This window comes from Saccopteryx bilineata, chromosome 4 (assembly GCF_036850765.1).
Source record: "Saccopteryx bilineata isolate mSacBil1 chromosome 4, mSacBil1_pri_phased_curated, whole genome shotgun sequence".
NCBI lineage: Eukaryota > Metazoa > Chordata > Mammalia > Chiroptera > Emballonuridae > Saccopteryx > Saccopteryx bilineata.
The window spans coordinates 54,184,041-54,200,397 of record NC_089493.1 but is presented as its reverse complement, the minus strand read 5'-3'; the positions used below and the strand labels follow the sequence as shown (position 1 = coordinate 54,200,397).

General features: G+C 39.7%; 1 protein-coding gene and 1 non-coding gene across 6 annotated transcripts in view; both read right to left on the bottom strand.

Annotated features, from left to right (window-relative positions):
• Nucleotides 1-16,357, bottom strand: part of DPP8 (dipeptidyl peptidase 8) — a 73,220-nt gene that overhangs the window by 4,968 nt on the left and 51,895 nt on the right. For 3 of the 5 annotated variants that reach the window (XM_066273490.1, XM_066273489.1, XM_066273491.1), the window contains exons 16-20: nt 16,116-16,261; nt 10,924-11,070; nt 9,509-9,661; nt 6,771-6,913; nt 6,127-6,238 (exon numbers count right to left, since the gene is read on the bottom strand). In XM_066273490.1, coding sequence (XP_066129587.1) covers nt 6,127-6,238; nt 6,771-6,913; nt 9,509-9,661; nt 10,924-11,070; nt 16,116-16,261 — 701 coding nt within the window. Of the gene's footprint in view, nt 1-6,126; nt 6,239-6,770; nt 6,914-9,508; nt 9,662-10,329; nt 10,462-10,501; nt 10,603-10,923; nt 11,071-16,115; nt 16,262-16,357 lie in introns of those variants that run through there. The other 2 variants (XR_010731096.1, XM_066273492.1) reach the window with 2 other exon arrangements.
• On the bottom strand, nt 11,630-11,758 carry LOC136336668 (small nucleolar RNA SNORA38). The gene has a single exon (XR_010731503.1). It is a non-coding gene; the product is annotated as a small nucleolar RNA SNORA38 (small nucleolar RNA).

Sequence of the window (16,357 nt, the reverse complement as noted above, 5' to 3'; positions counted from 1 at the left end):
AGATAGTCTATACAGTAAATGGTATTGGGAAAATTGGACAAATACATGCAAAAAAATAAAAAATAAAAAAAGAAAGAAACTAGACCACTTTTTTTATACCATATAAAAGAATAAATTCAAAATGGATTAAAGACAAATCAAAACCCGTTACTCTTTTCACAATTCCCTATATGCCACTAAGTTCACAGAAGGATTTGTGTAAAGACCAACGGTTCTTAAAAGTGTGGTCTGTCGACTTTTGGGGTACTCAGAAACCCTTTCAAAGGATACACAAGGTCAGACCACTTTCAGAACAATACTAAAACATGATTTGCCTTTATTCCCTGGGTTGGCATTTGTACTGATAATGCAAAAGCAATGGTGAGTTCTAGTGCTGTCTTAGCATGAATCAAGGCAATGACATTAAACTGCACTAGAAGTCACAGTATTCTTTACCACCATATACTTGCAGTAAAAATGAAAAATACCAATTTCACTTAAGTCTTGGTAAAAATTAGAATTTTATTAAATTTTACTCTTGAGTAGATATCTTCTTAATACTCTGTGGTAACAAAATGGAAAGAATGTACAGTATAAAGTACTTCTGCTATAGGATATCTCACGAAAAACAACTTGTGCAACTGAGTTATGAATTGCCACTTTCTAAATGGGACTTCATTTTATTTTTAATGAGAGGAGGGGAGATAGAGAAACAGACCCCCACATGTGCCCTGACTGGCATCTACCTGGCAACCCCTGTCAGAGGCCAATGCTCGAATCAACCAAGCTATCCTCAGTACCTGAGGTCAACGCTTGGAGCAACCGAGCTATTATCAGTGCCCAGGGCCAAAGCTCAAACCACTTGAACCACTGACTGAGAGAGGGAAAGAGAGAGAGAAGAGGGAGAGGAAGAGGGAGGAGGAAAAAAGCAGATGGTTGCTTCTCATATGTGCCCAGGCCGGGGATGGAACCTGGGACATCTGCACGCTGGGCCAATGCTCTATCCATTGAGCAAACTGGCCAGGGCTGGAATATATATATATTTTTAATTTAGTGAGAGGAGAGGAGGCAGAGACAGACTCCTGCAGGCACCCCAACCGGGATCCACCTGGCAAGCCCAATAGGGGTTGATGCTCTGCCCATCTTGGGCCCTTGCTCCATTGCGACAGAAGCCATATTTTAGTGCCTGAGGCAGAGGCCATGAAGCCATCCTTAGTGCCTAGGGCCAACTCGCTCTAATCAAGCCATGGCTGCAGGAGGGGAGAAGAGAGAGAGAAGCAAGAGGGGAGGTGGTGGAGAAGCAGATGGGTGCTTCTCCTGTGTGCCCTGACTAGGAATCAAACCCAGGGCGTCCATATGCAGGGCCAATACTCTACCATTGAGCCAACTGCCCTATGCTATGGAATTTCATTTTTAACTTGAAAGAATGGCTAGCCTAATTGGGTAGCTCAGATGGTTAGTGTCCCAATACATCAAGGCTGTGGGTTAGATTCCTGGTCGGGGCACATACAAGAATTAGCCAATGTGAAATGTTGAGGTCACCAATTCGAAACCCTGGGTTTGCCCAGTTGGGGCACATCTGGGAAAGCTGATGCTTCCCACTCCTTCCCCCATAATCACACCTCTCTCTCCTTCTTTCTCCCCTCTAAAAAAAAATATCAATAGAAGAATCATCCAATGAATATATAAATAGGTGGAAAAACAAACTGATGTTTCTCTCTTTCTCTCAAATCAGTAAATTAGAAAAGAAGGGAGAGAGGGAAGGACAGAAATAAGGAAGGGAGGAAAGCAGGGAGGGAAGGAAGGAGGGAGGGGAATAAAAGGAAAGAAGAGAAAAGAAAAGAAGGCTCTGCCCTAACCAGGCGGTGCCACAGTGGACAGAGCATCAGCCTGGGATGCTGAGGATCCAGGTTCAAAACTCCGAGGTTGCTGGCTTGAGCACGGGCTCATCAGTTTGATTGCTGTATTGAGTGTGGGATCATAGACATGACCCTATGGTTGCTGGCCTGAGCCCAAAGGTCACTGGCTTGAGCAAGGGGTCACTTGCTCTGCTGGAGCACCCACCCCCCGTCAAGGCACATATGAGAAAGCAATCAATGAACAACTAAGATGCTGCAACAAATTGATGCTTCTCATCTCTCTCCCTTCCTGTTTGTCCCTTGCTCTCTTTCTCTCTTGCCAAAAAAAAAAAAAAAAAAAAAAAAAAAAAAAAGGAAGGCCCTGCCAGGTCAGCTGTAGAGTGTTGACCTGAGAGCGTGAAAGTCCTGGGTTAGATTCCCAGTTAGGGCACACAGAAGAAGTGACCATCTGCTTCTCTATCCCTCCCTCTTCTCTCTCCTGCAGCCATGGCTCAAATGGTTCAAGCAAACCGGCCCTGGGTGCTAAGGATGGCCCCAAGGCCTTGCTATATGACAAATATTCTCTCAAAAATGAATAAAGTAGACTGGTCAATTAAAGTATGACATTGACAGTATTTGTTGCTATGATAAACTTTGAGCTTTTAAGAGAAAATCAGAATTCTGGAATACCTGCACCTACCACTACTAGCTCATAAGCTTCCCAATATGAACTTAAAAGACTTTTGTCATTAGATTCGTAAAGTTTTCACGTGAGTTTTAAAATAGTGTATTATGAAAAGAGTCAACATTTAGAAAACTGGCAAAACACAGGGAACCAATATATTCCAGATGACCAATGCATGGGTAAAAAATCCATTTGATGTACAAGATTCAATAATTATAATGTATCAGAGTATGAAAAGTTTATAGATATGACTCAGACTCTACACAAAAACTAACCTTTAAGAAATCACCATTTGTCCAATTTGGACGTAGTATCAAAGGAGAATATAAGCATTGCTCTGGCTGGATAGCTCTACTGGTTAGAACACTGTGCCAAAGCACAGAGGTTGCTGGTTTGATCCCTGGTCAGAACACATACAAGAACAGATATATGTTCCTGTCTCTCTCTCTCTCTTACTCTTTCTCTCCCTCCCTCCCTCCATCAATAAAATCAATAAAATTAAAAAAAAAAGTATCCACAATTTTCTGAAAAGGCAAAAACCTCCCATTTCTTTCTTTCTTTTTTTTTTAGAGAGGGAGGCAGGGAGAGAGAAGAGGAGAGAGATGAGAAGCATCAGCTTGTAGTTGCTTCACTCCAGTGTTTCGTTTTGTTGTTTTATTGATAGCTTTTTCATATGTGCCTTAACTGGGTGGCTTAAGCTGAACCAGTGACCCCTTGCTCAAGCCAGCAACCTTGGGATCATGTCAATGATCCTGCACTGAAGCCTGCGACCCCATGTTCAAGTTAGCGATCTCAGGGTTTCAAACTAGGGCCCTCAACATCCCAGGCTGATGCTTAATCCACTGTGCCACCACTGGTCAGGCTCCCATTTCTTTCTTTAAAATTTTTTTTAAATTTATTCATTTTAGAGAGGAGAGAGAGAGAGACAGAGAGAGAGAGAGAGGAGAGACAGAGGGAGAGAAGGGAGGGAGGAGCTGGAAGCATCAACTCCCATATGTGCCTTGACCAGGCAAGCCCAGGGTTTCGAACCGGCGACCTCAGCATTTCCAGGTCGACACTTTATCCACTGCGCCACCACAGGTCAGGCCTAAAATTTTTTTTTTATTGATTGATTTTAGGGAGAAGAAGAGAGACAGAGACAGAAAGGGGAAGATCAATCTATTCCTGTATGTGCTCTGACCAGGGATTGAACCAGCAACCTCTGAACTTTGGAATGATGCTCTCATACCAAACGAGCTATCTGGCCAAGGCTTAGGCTCCCATTTCTTAAAAACATATTCTGTGAGGCTGAATCTTCTTCACATACTTTAGGTCAAAACAACTTTTCACAACAGACTGCATCTGAAAGTAGCTATGAGAATCCAGGTGTCTTCCTCATTAAGCCAGACATTATGGGGATTTACAAACACATAAAGCAATGCTACTTTTCTGAGTAAAGTTTTTTGTTTTGTTGTGGAAAAAAGTCTCCCTATCCCCATAAAAATGTGATTTTTGTTAACAGGTAATAGTTTATTATTCCTATTTTTATTTTTTATTGCTATTTTTAAATAAATATTTTAATAGTCTTAATATATAAGAAATTTTGATAGACACAACCCACATAAACAAAAACTGTTTGGTATGCAAAGGGGACTAAAATGCTTAATAACTGTTGCTATAGACAAATATTTCACTGTTTACCTATATAAATGTCAACTGAAACAAAAAAGGAAAAGTAATATTTTAAATTTCTTATGAGCATATAATCTATATAAAAAGTAGAAAGGAGGAAGATTTTCTCTTAAAAAATTTTTTTTAATGAAGTGAAAGGAAGAGAGGCAGAGAGACAGATTCCTGCGTGCGCCCTGGCCAGAATCCACCCAAAAAGCCCCCTATGGGGTGATGCCATGACTATTTGGGGTTGTTGCTCTGTTGCTCAGCAACTGAGCTATTTTTAGTGCCTGAGGCAGAGAGCCATCCTTAGCACCCAGGGTCAATTCACTGGATCCAATCGAGCCATGGCTGCAGGAGGGGAGGAGAAAGTGAGAGAGAGTGAGAGAGAGAGCGAGAGAGGGAGAGAGAAAGAGAAAGAAGAGTAAGAGGGAGAAGCCAGATGAAGAGACAAGTAGATAGTCGCTTCTCCTAATTGCCCTATGAATCAAACCCAGGACATTCACACGCTGGGCCGATGCTCTATCACAGGCCAGGGCTAAAACCTGTTTATCTAGAAGTGGGTAACTTTTTCATTTCTGCTCCAATATCAATATAAAATATAATTAAAGGGCCATGTAATCAGTTCCTTTTTTTTTTTAGATTTTTAAAAATTTATTCATTTTTAGAGAGAGAGAGAGATGAGAGAAAAATAGGGAAAGAAAGAGATAAAGAGACAGAAAGGACCCTGGCCGGTTGGCTCAGCGGTAGAGCGTCGGCCTGGCGTGTGGGGGACCCGGGTTCGATTCCCAGCCAGGGCACATAGGAGAAGCGCCCATTTGCTTCTCCACCCCCTCCCTCCTTCCTCTCTATCTCTCTCTTCCCCTCCCGCAGCCAAGGCTCCACTGGAGCAAAGATGGCCCGGGCGCTGGGGATGGCTCCTTGGCCTCTGCCCCAGGCGCTAGAGTGGCTCTGGTCGCGGCAGAGCGACGCCCCGGAGGGGCAGAGCATCACCCCCTGGTGGGCAGAGCTTCGCCCCTGGTGGGCGTGCCAGGTGGATCCCGGTCGGGCGCATGCGGGAGTCTGTCTGACTGTCTCTCCCGTTTCCAGCTTCAGAAAAATACAAAAAAAAAAAAAGAGAGACAGAAAGGAGGAAGCAGGAAGCATCAACTCCCATATGTGCTTCGCTCAAGCAAGCCCAGGGTTTTGAACTGGCAACCTCAGCATTCCAGGTTAACACTTTACCTACTGTGCCACCATAGGTCAGGCTAATCAGGTTCTAAAAATCCTTTTTACAACAATGAAATTAAATAATAATTCCTCACCCTTCCAAGTAAAGAAGAAAAGCAAGGAAGGACAGTAAATGGACTCCTGTCATCTTTTCCGTGATTACAAACTGAAAGCAGATACAGATACACAAGTCATGGAGTCCAACAGGTCAGTTTTCAGCCTGATTCTAGAGAATCTTAATTTTTATCCGACTAGAGGCACTACTAACTATGCCCACTACTTTAGTTCTCCTTTTTATTTTATTTCTTATTAAGTGAGAGGAGAGCAAATAATGAAATAGACTCCTGCATGCACCCCGATCAGGATCTACCTAGCGACCTGTCTTGGGCCGATGCTGGAATTAACCAAGGTATTAGCACCTGAGGCTGACACCTCAGAACAACTGAGTCATTCTCAGTGCTCTGGGGCTGACGTTCAAACTAAGCCACTGGCTGTGAGAGAGGAAGATGAAGAGGACGAAGAGGGAGAGGAGGGGGAGGGAGAGACAAGTAGATAGTCACTTCTCCTGTGTGCCCTGACTGGGAATTGAACCTAGGACATCCATACACCAGGCCCACGCTCTATCCACTGCACCACTGGCCAAGGTGTTTAGTTCTCTTAAGCAATGAATAGACACAGCCAAAAATTTGGCCTTATACAGTTTACTATATTTCAAAATAATCAATCACTAATTACTATTTATTTTTAAAATTTAGAAAAACTCACCTGTAAATCATATGGCTTTCCAGCCCTCACTAAAAAACTCAGTAATATACTGGTATGTGCAAAATGGACATTCTCATCCAAGAATCCATGTAAAAGCAGTAAACGATTTGGTCTGGAGAAATGGAAATAGCAGAGGATTAGGCAAAATAGAGGATTTGGAAAAACCACTTAATTTCTTTAAACTAATAACAATGAACTATGTTAACTTCCTTATACTGTAATGTTAGAATGAGGATTCAATACTTTCAATATTAAATTTGTAATATATTAACCAAATGCTACATGTATAAAAGATTTTAAAAAATAAAATCATGTGTACATTTCCTATTAAGATATTAGCACACATCAATAATGATGGCATTGTCCCCAGAAAAAGAAAATCATCATTATTTGCAAAATAATGCAAATAAAAATTTTCTCATCTCAAAAATAGTACTGCTCTTAAACTTCTTTTAGCACAAACTGCTACAAATATGACTTGTAAAAAAAATGATATGAATTGGCCTATAAATTGGCTTTGAGAAACACCCATTCCATTCTAGGATTCTATAAAATATCAGTGTTGGTTATAGTATTTAAATTTTTCAGTATTATTGAAAATAACTTTTAAAAATACAATTTTAAATTTATAAGCTTGAACTTACTCAGAGGGGAATTTTTCTGCTTGCATGGCCACAGACCCCAAGTAATAGCCCTGTTCATTCTGGTCAGGGTGCCCCATATAACGTTCTGTGTAGCCTGTATCATAGAAAATCCACAGAGTGACTGGGGCCCCAGCAATAGCAACCTGCATAAGACAACAGTGATAGTCAAGTGTGGTCCAGAAAAGAATGGCTAGCAATAATAACTTGTAACAGCAAATTTACAGGCTAAAATTATCCTTCAGCCCTACAACTGGAACTATGTGATCTCAAGCCACTAAAAAATCAAAGAGGAGTGCCAAGGTCAAGAACTTAATACTTTGGGAGTCATTTAACATTCTATTCCACAGGTGTGCTGTATACTAAACCTGAACTAGTTGAAATAAAAACATGCCTGTTAAAAGGTTATGTTGAACTAGCACATTTTAATGCTTCAGTGTAAACTCATTCCTGCTACCAGTGAAAAACTGTGTGAGAAGTGCCAGGTTTATATAGAAAAAGCAGTCATTTTTTATTAAAGCTTTTGTTGGCAGTACAGAATTTAAACAATGAATGAGCCTGACCAGTGATGGCACAACGGATAGAGTGTCGACCTAGGGCACTGAAGTCCCAGGTTCAAAACCCCGAGGTTGGCTGGCTTGAGCAAGGGGTCACTGGCTCAGCTGGAGCTTCCTCATCAGGGCATGTATGAGAAACAATCAATGTACAACTAAAGTGCTACAACTAAGAGTTGATGTTTCTCATCTCTCTTCCTTCCTGTTTCTCTTTCTCTTGCTAACAAACAAACAAACAAACAAACAATGAATTAAATATATTTAAGCACTAAAGAGTTACTTCATTTTAAGCTTTCTACACACAGTTTTATATGTAAGTATAATTACATTCTTGATAGCTGTAAGTCTGGAGACATTATGACAGTTTTCAGAGTACATTTTGTGGTTATTATAAAGATTATCTGAACACACATAAAAGAACAAAGCACTATCACTTTTATTCTTAAAAAATTATTTTTCACTGTAAAATAAAATGTTATTGAAATATGAGGTAGGACAAAAGTAGGTTTATAGTTGTGAGAACATGAAACACAGTTTTTTTGTATTTTTCTTAAGTTGGAAACGGGGAGGCAGTCAGACAGACTCCCACATGCGCCCGACCAGGATCCATTCGGCATACCCACCAGGGGGCGATGCTCTGCCCATCTGGGGCGTTGCTCTGTTGCAACCAGAGCCATTCTAGCGCCTGAGGCAGAGGCCATAGAGCCATCCTCAGTGCCTGGGCCAACTCTGCTCCAGTGGAGCCTTGGCTGTGGGAGGGGAAGAGAGAGACAGAGAGGAAGGAGAGGGGGAGGGCTGGAGAAGCAGATGGGCGCTTCTCCCGTGTGCCCTGGCCGGGAATCGAACCCGGGACTCCTGCATGCCAGGCTGATGCTCTACCACTGAGCCAACCAGCCAGGGCTGAAACATAGTTTATTTTTATATTATTATTAGTTACTGTTATTTTCTATAAGAACTAAACCTACTTTAGCCCCACCCTATGTAAAATAACCACTACTCATAATTCCCACTCCCTTAACAACTGTTAGCATCTTTATATATTTTCTTTTAGCACATCTCCCTAAGAATTTCTTTACAGAATTGAAACCATCATTTGCACATTTAATAATCTGTTCATTTAATACAGATTTACTTCAGACCTATTATGTGTCAAGTGCTGTGCTTAGCTGCCGAAGATTCAGTGATACACAGGGCAGACAGGTCCTGCCCTCAGAGTTTGCAGTAACTACAATCAGTATGTATGTGTATGTTTGTTTTACTAATCACGACTAACTACAAATAGCCAATAACTGGTCATCAAGTTGACAAGTGGTATTCTATTTTATTTCACTTATTTATTTATTCTTTTAAGGCAACTGTTCTTTATTTTCTCAATGATATAAGGTATCATTATTAATAATAACCTACTATACTTTAATGGTTCGTATCCTTTCCATTTATTTCTTTTCTGGAATATAATTCCTTGTGTGGCATCTCATTTCTAATGTAGAAAAATAACAGTTATCAAGCACAAAATTTTATTTATTTTTTTTGTTTTTTCTGTGGCAGAGACACAGAGAGAGAGAGACAGAGAGAGGGAGAGACAGGGACAGACAAGAAGGAAGAGAGATGAGAAGCATCAATTCTTTGTTACGGCATCTTAGTTGTTCATTGATTGCTTTCTCATATGTGCCTTGACCAGGAAGCTACAGCAGACCAAGTGACCCGTTGCTCAAGCCAGCAACTTTGGGCTCAAGCTGGTAAGCCTTGCTTAAACCAGATGAGTCTACGCTCAAGCCAGCAACCTTGGGGCTTCAAACCTGGGTCCTCTACATCCCAGTCTGATGCTCTATCCACTGCACCGCCACCTGGTCAGGCCAAAAATTTACTCTAAGGATATTTACAATAAAGATATTGAACTTATAAATTTATTCCATTTTTAAAATGATAGCCAAAAATCCACCTGGTTGATGCTGACAAGTTTTTAAAAGATATACACAGATATTTGTAAATATGTATCTTAAATGGATATCACAAATTGACAGATATTTCTATTATCTCACAATGCTATTAAACACATAAACCTTAACATTCCATAATATTGCCAACTCTGTAAACCTTCTGAAAAATCAGCATTTTCTCATATCCTCAATTTTATAGAAAACTCTATCCTTATTACCAGAGGAAGTACAATAGGAAGTTACGTACTCTGAAGATATCTGATCTCTGCACTAATGCCATCAGGGAGAGGTATCCTCCATAGGACCAGCCATGGATGCCCACACGATCCAAGTCAATGAAATCGTAGCGAGAAGCTAGATACTGGAGTCCTTCCACCTGATCATCAATTTCTATTTGTCCCTGTCAAAAAATGGGAGAACATTTCACTGATTCTGATGAATAAAAGTCTCATTATAAAAGTGCTTCTGAAGCTAATGTTTTACTAAAAATACCTGTAGTTTTTTAGATTAGAACTCATTATCAATTGAGATTCTGTTGCCTAAAAAACTCTTTTTTTAAAACTCTATTTAGAAATAGGAGCCTATAGCTTCTGTTCCTAGTCTGCCCTACAGTTTAGTTATCCTTTAGGCATAAAGTTCTTTCTTACTGCAACCCAAACTGTCCCTTGCCATATGGGTATTTCCCATTGCCATTTGTTCTGTTGTCTGCTAAGAGTCAGCATCTTCCTTGCAACAAGCCTTCCCATACCCAAAGATGAAAAATTAGCCCCCTTAAGTGGTTGAATAATTTCACTTCTTTTTAACACATAATGCAATAAAGCAGAAGGAATCATTTCTGAGGCCTTATCCTACTTCCCCATAGTCTACCTCTAGGAACTGAACACACTATTTCTTTCAAGTCTTATTAAGTTCTAAATCCTACCACCACCACTCTGTCTATAACACTAGGGCTGCCAGTGCACACACTCTCACTTCACTGAGCGAAAAACAAAAATAAAAACAAAAAAACTTACATGAGAATACAACATAAGGTCAAAGAACTGGCTGTGGGAGAAAATCCCCATGTCTTACTCAGCATGTCCAATACACTGGCAAACACAGTAACTGCCTTACTGTGCAAAAGGAACATCGGATTCTCATCATTTCCCAAAGCAGCAGAAGGGACATGGGGCATCTCTAAAAGGTAGCATTTAAAGCTTCCTGTAGAGAGAAAGAGGCTTGTCACAAGGAAGGCACTAACCAGTTGGTTTCTCTCTTCACAGAGGACAGAACAAATCTCAATTATTCCTCTCAACAGTGTACAGGATGCTGAAAGCTAAATGGTGTTGCCTTCTGGCTAAACTGGACATAAAAAAAAGAAAGAGGGTATTTCTATGTAAAAGAGGTTCAACTTCAGCTCCCCAAAGTTATATATACAAGTAGACATTTGCTAGTCTAGCAAACATAAAGTTGCATTTCCCTCCCACCCCCAAATTCTAACACACACACACACACACACACACACACTCTCTCTCTCTCTCTCTCTCCTCCCACCCCCATCTCCCTCCCTTGCTCTCTCTCATTCACTCACAGCCCCTTTCCCGGACTCTCTCTAGGATTTCACACCAAACAATGCACCATAAAATTTGTCTTTAAAAGAAAAATGTTTGTATGTTCACACACCATTTTATATTTAAAGGCGCCTTCAAATTTAAGCCCTCGGTGACAGGAGCCTCTGTTGTCTATCACTACAACCACATAACCCAGAGAGGCTAGAGTATTCAAGCGGAAATACTTGACTCCTTTAAACCGATTATTCACCAACTGCACCTGAGGAAGAAATACAACTTCAGTGAAATTTATTATATGGTAGCATACAAAAGCATAAGAGAGGCAAGTCACTGTAAAAAGTAGAAAGCTTAAGTTTTTAATATTATTTTGCCTTTAAAATGACATTTTATTTTCTCCTGGCAAGAACACTTAACACAAGATCTACCCTCAACAAAATTTTAAGTGTACAATACAGTATCATTAACAATAGGACAGTGTTGTACAGCTGGGTCTCTCTAGAACTTACTCATCTTGCATAATTAAGACTTTATACCCATTGATTAGTATCACCCCCACCTATTTTTATTTTACATATATATTTATTCATTTTAGGGTAGGGAGAGAGAGAGAGAGAAAGTGGGGAAGGAGTGGGAAGCATTAACTCCTAGCAGTCGCTTTTTGTATGTGCCTTGACAGGGCAAGTCTGGGGCTTCGACATGGTGACCTCAGCCTCCAGGCTATCGTCCCATCCACTGCACCACCATGTCAGACCACCTCCACGTATTTTTTAATTAACTTAAATCTTTTCATGTTTAAGCTGCTTTATTTCTTTTTTCCCTTGTGTGGGATGGCTGATCTGGAGCCTGCAGAGAGCGAGCTGGCCCCAGGCTTCGCCAAGCCCATTCCTTTGCCTCCAATTCTTACTTGTCCAAAGACGGGAAATCTCTGACATGTCTTAGCAGGAGGGTACTTTTTCTTTCTTAACTTCACTCTTAATTCAGGGCAATTACTGAGCAACTAATAACTTTATTTAAAACTATAACTTAGATATTAATTACATACAAGATGAGATTTAACCTATCCCACAGAAAAAGTTACTAAAATGATTACTTCTACCCTGAAGAATCATGTCATTCAAATGATAGAGACAAGGATAAATAGATCATTTTTCTTCCCTTCCCATCTCTCCTGGGATTGTCTCTGACCAGTAGCAGGAAAATTCAGCAGAAAAACACTGACCAGTCCAGCATTTTTTTTTTCCTGTTACACAAATCAGTGCAAAAGGTAGAATACTTAAATACCTTTATTGTCCTAGAAACTATACTTCAAAATGACGGAAATTAAATGTAGTTTAGTGTTTCACCAGAAATAAACTACTGAGTGAAAAGAGGACTTTAATTAGTGGGCAGAAAGTTACAGAAGTTCAAGTTTTGGTGGACACTAACATGATATTAAATAACAACAACAAAAACCGTTCTGGCAAAAATGTGTTTTCTCTGGCTGAAACCAACAGGAAAACCACATCAGCTAGGAGTTAAACAAGAATCGACACTGTCTTCACTCAATAAAAAGCTATTGAGCATTTATTGGGCTATATTGGAGAGGGGAGGCGTACAGAATCTTCTCTTTTTGAAGATTTGGATGTTAGTACCACTGTAACAACTGTCAAATTGGTCTTCCTGTTTTTATTCTTGTCCTTCTATAGTTAACTTTATAATTAACTCCAATGAAGTTATCTAATAAGAGGATAAAGAGATCTCCCTGTTGGTTGAAGTGCCAGAGCATTTGATCATGCAGTCTTCTGGGAAGTCTCCCTGCAAACTGAATGCCAGATTCTCCTATGGCCTCACCAAATTTGAATGTTTCCAAAGAACACTTGAGAAAGAAATTGTTTTTATAAGCACAAGAAAGTACATTTGTGTTCATAAAGTACTCTGAACAATTAAACAATTTTGTTTTAATAGTATTGTCTAAGATATTTTTATTATGGTAAAATACACATAACATAAAATTTATCATTTCAACCATTTTAAGTGTACAGTTCAGGGGCATTAAGTACATTCACACTGTTGTGCAACCATTACCACTGTTTATTTCCAGAATTTTTTTAATCATCCCAAACAGAAATTCCATATCTATTAATTAGTAACTTCCTATTTCTCCCTCAGTCCCTGGCAACTTCTACTCTACTTTTCGTTTTTAAGAATTTGCTTATTCTAGGTACCTCATACAAGTGGAATAATACAATATATGCATTTTTGTGTCTGCCTTCACTTAACACAATGTCCTCAACGTTCATCCACATTCTTTCCTCCTTTTTAAGGCTACATAATATTCCATTATATACCACATTTTGTTTATTCATTCATCTGTCAGTGGACATTCAGGCTGCTTCTACCTTTTGGCTACCATGCATAATACTCAGTGAACACTGGAGTGCAAGTGCCCATTCAAATCCCTGTTTTGGGCATACACCCAGAAATGGAATTGTTAGATCAGGCTGTAATTCTGTTAAAACTTTTTAAAGAACTGCCATATTGCTTTCCATAGGGACTAGAACATTTTATATCCCCACTGCAATGTATCAGAGTTCTATTTTCTCCACACTTTTGTCAACATTTATTTTTCTTTTTTTAAATACAGGTCTCCTAATGGGTATAATGTGGTATCTCCCTGTGGTTCTGATTTGCATTTCCTGAATGACTAGCAATACTGAGGATCTTTTTTTTAAGGTGAGAGAAGGGAAGGTAGTGAGGCAGACTCCCACATGTGATCTACCCAGCAACCCATCTGTATCTGTGGACGATGCTCAAGTACCAAGGTATTTTTAGCACACGAGGCTGATGTGCTCAAATCAATTGAGCTAATCCTCAGCGCCAGGGGTCACGCTTGAACCGACAGAGCCCCTGGCTGTGGGAGAGGAAGAGCGAGAGAAGAGGAAGAGGGAGGGAAAGAGAAGCAGATGGTCGCTTCTCCTGTGTCTGACCAGGAATCAAACCTGGACGTTCATACTCCGGGCTGACGCTCAATCCACTGAGCCACTGGTCAGGGCCCTGAGTATCTTTTCATTTGGCTTAGACTTTTAAAACTTAATTACTAGGTTCTGGCCCAGTAACTCAGTTGATCAGAGTATGGTCTCTGCTATACCAAGGCTGCAGGCTCTATCCCTGGTCAGGCAAATAAAAGAAATCAACCAATGAATGCATAAATAAGTGGAACAACAAATCAATGTTTCTCTTTCTTTCTCCTTCCCTCCCTCTAAAAATCAATAAATAAAAAATTTAAAACTTAATATAAGGTATCTTTTAGTCTTAAAATCTAGATTATCAGGCCTGACCTGTGGTGGCACAGTGGATAAAGTGTCGACCTGGAAATGCTGAGGTCGCCGGTTCGAAACCCTGGGTTTGCCTAGTCAAGGCACATATGGGAGTTGATGCTTCCAGCTCCTCCCCCCTTCTCTCTCTCTCCCTCTCTGTCTCTCTCTCTCCTCTCTAAAAATGAATAAATAAAATAAAATTAAATTTAAAAAAAAAGACACCAAAAAATCTAGATTATCAGATAGTTTTTACAGTGCATTTTTCACATATTGTTTATTAATTAGAAAGGAAAAACACCCTTCTGAGAGTATTATGTAATTTCTCTTTCTTTAAGTGAGAAGGGGGAGATGTACAGACTCCCGCATGTGCCCTGACCGGGATCCACCTAACAACTCCCGTCTGGGCAAATACTTGCATCAACTGACCTAGTTCTCAGTGCCTGCAGCCAACCTTTGAACCACCTGAGCCACTGGCTGTGGGAGGGGAAGAGGGAGAGAAGGGGGGACGAGAGAGGGGAAGAGAAGCAGATGGTTGCTTCTTATGTGTACCCTGACCAGGGATGGAACTCAGGACGTCTGCACGCTGGGTCAACACTGTATTCACTGAGCCAACTGCCCAGAGCCTGTAATTTCTCTTTTGAATTTCTTTGTATTAGCCTTTTAAAAAAAGTTTACAAAGATTTGGCTTCACTTTTTTTTAAAAAGATTTTATTTATTTATTTTTATATTCATTTTTTAGAGAAAGAGAGAAAGAAAGGGAGGAGCAAGAATTATCAACTCCCATTATGTGCCCTGACCAGGCAAGCCCAGGGTTTCGAACCAGTGACCTCAGCATTCCAGGTCAACGACTTATGCCACAGTGGTGCCACCCCAGTTCAGGCTATTTATTGATTTTTAGATAGAGGATAGAGGAGAGAGAGAGAGAGAGAGAGAGAGAGAGAGAGAAAGAAGTGGGGCAGGGGTGGGGGAAAGAAGCAGGAAGCATCAACTCATGGCTGCTTCTCACATGTGCCTTGAGCAGGCAAGCCTGGGGTTTCAAACTGGCGACCTCAGTGTTCCAGGTCAAGGCTCTATCTGCTGCCCCACCACAGGTCAAACTGCTTCATGTTTTTAACAGCAGTCTAATTTAACTTTTTCATGATTTTTGTGTAAATAACTATAATACAAATGTGAATCACATTTGAACAATGACACAGTGATTTAACTCAATATAGATCATCACTGATATTTTATGCCTTGTAGTTATTTTATTTTTATTTTTTGAAAGATTTGGAATCTAGACTATTTTCAGATACTAAATAACTGGGTATAATTATAAAGGATATTTACTGAGTTTAAGAATTACATTATCAAAACAGTGTAATTTCTTCAGTGGTTCAATACAAGACATATAATCAAGAATAAACATTTTTTTAAATTACCAATTTAACTAATTCACCTACCCCAAATACTATACTCTGACAGACAATGAAATTTACTTGACTTACATGCTATTTAATAAAGAGAAAAATCAAGGTTAAACGTGACAGTGCTTAATAGTAGTACAACAGTTGCCTTAAATCGCTAGTAAAAGTATTCTAGTTTGCTTAAGAGATATAGCCTTAGAATGAAAAGGAGGAATTCATTAGGCTACCAAGGCTTTCTAAATATAGCTGATAAGACTTTTTATATACTAAGAAATTTATTTAATTTCATTTCCCAAATTTCTTTAGATAGAAAACAACATATTTATGTGTTTGACATGAATATTCCATTCCGACAGTTACAGTCCTTAATGTAAATTAAGAAATTGACACATTTACAAATTAGCCATCTAGCAAAACCCAGCTTCCTTAACTCCTAAACTGAAAAATTAGAACATAAGACAGAGTCAGTAACAGTAGAGGCTCAACAATAATCTTAACTTAAACAACTAAGGCATTTAAAAAACAAGTCACATAAAAAGTTGTATATACATATACACACATATATAAAATAAAAAATATAATATATAGTAAAATATACTCACTTGAGGACCACCATATATGAACAGCACAGTGGGGTATTTTTTTCCAGGTTGTAGATCATGAGGTTTGTAAAGCATCCCATACAATGTAAATCCAGTAGTACTTTCAAAAGAGAAAATTTCCGGAGGGGTATAGTCAGGAAGAGGACCTGCAAAGGAATAATATACAGAGTCTAGAAGAGATAGAGTTATGGGAGCTCAACAATCTGAGAGCATGGCAAAAGTAAACCCACAACCTCACACAC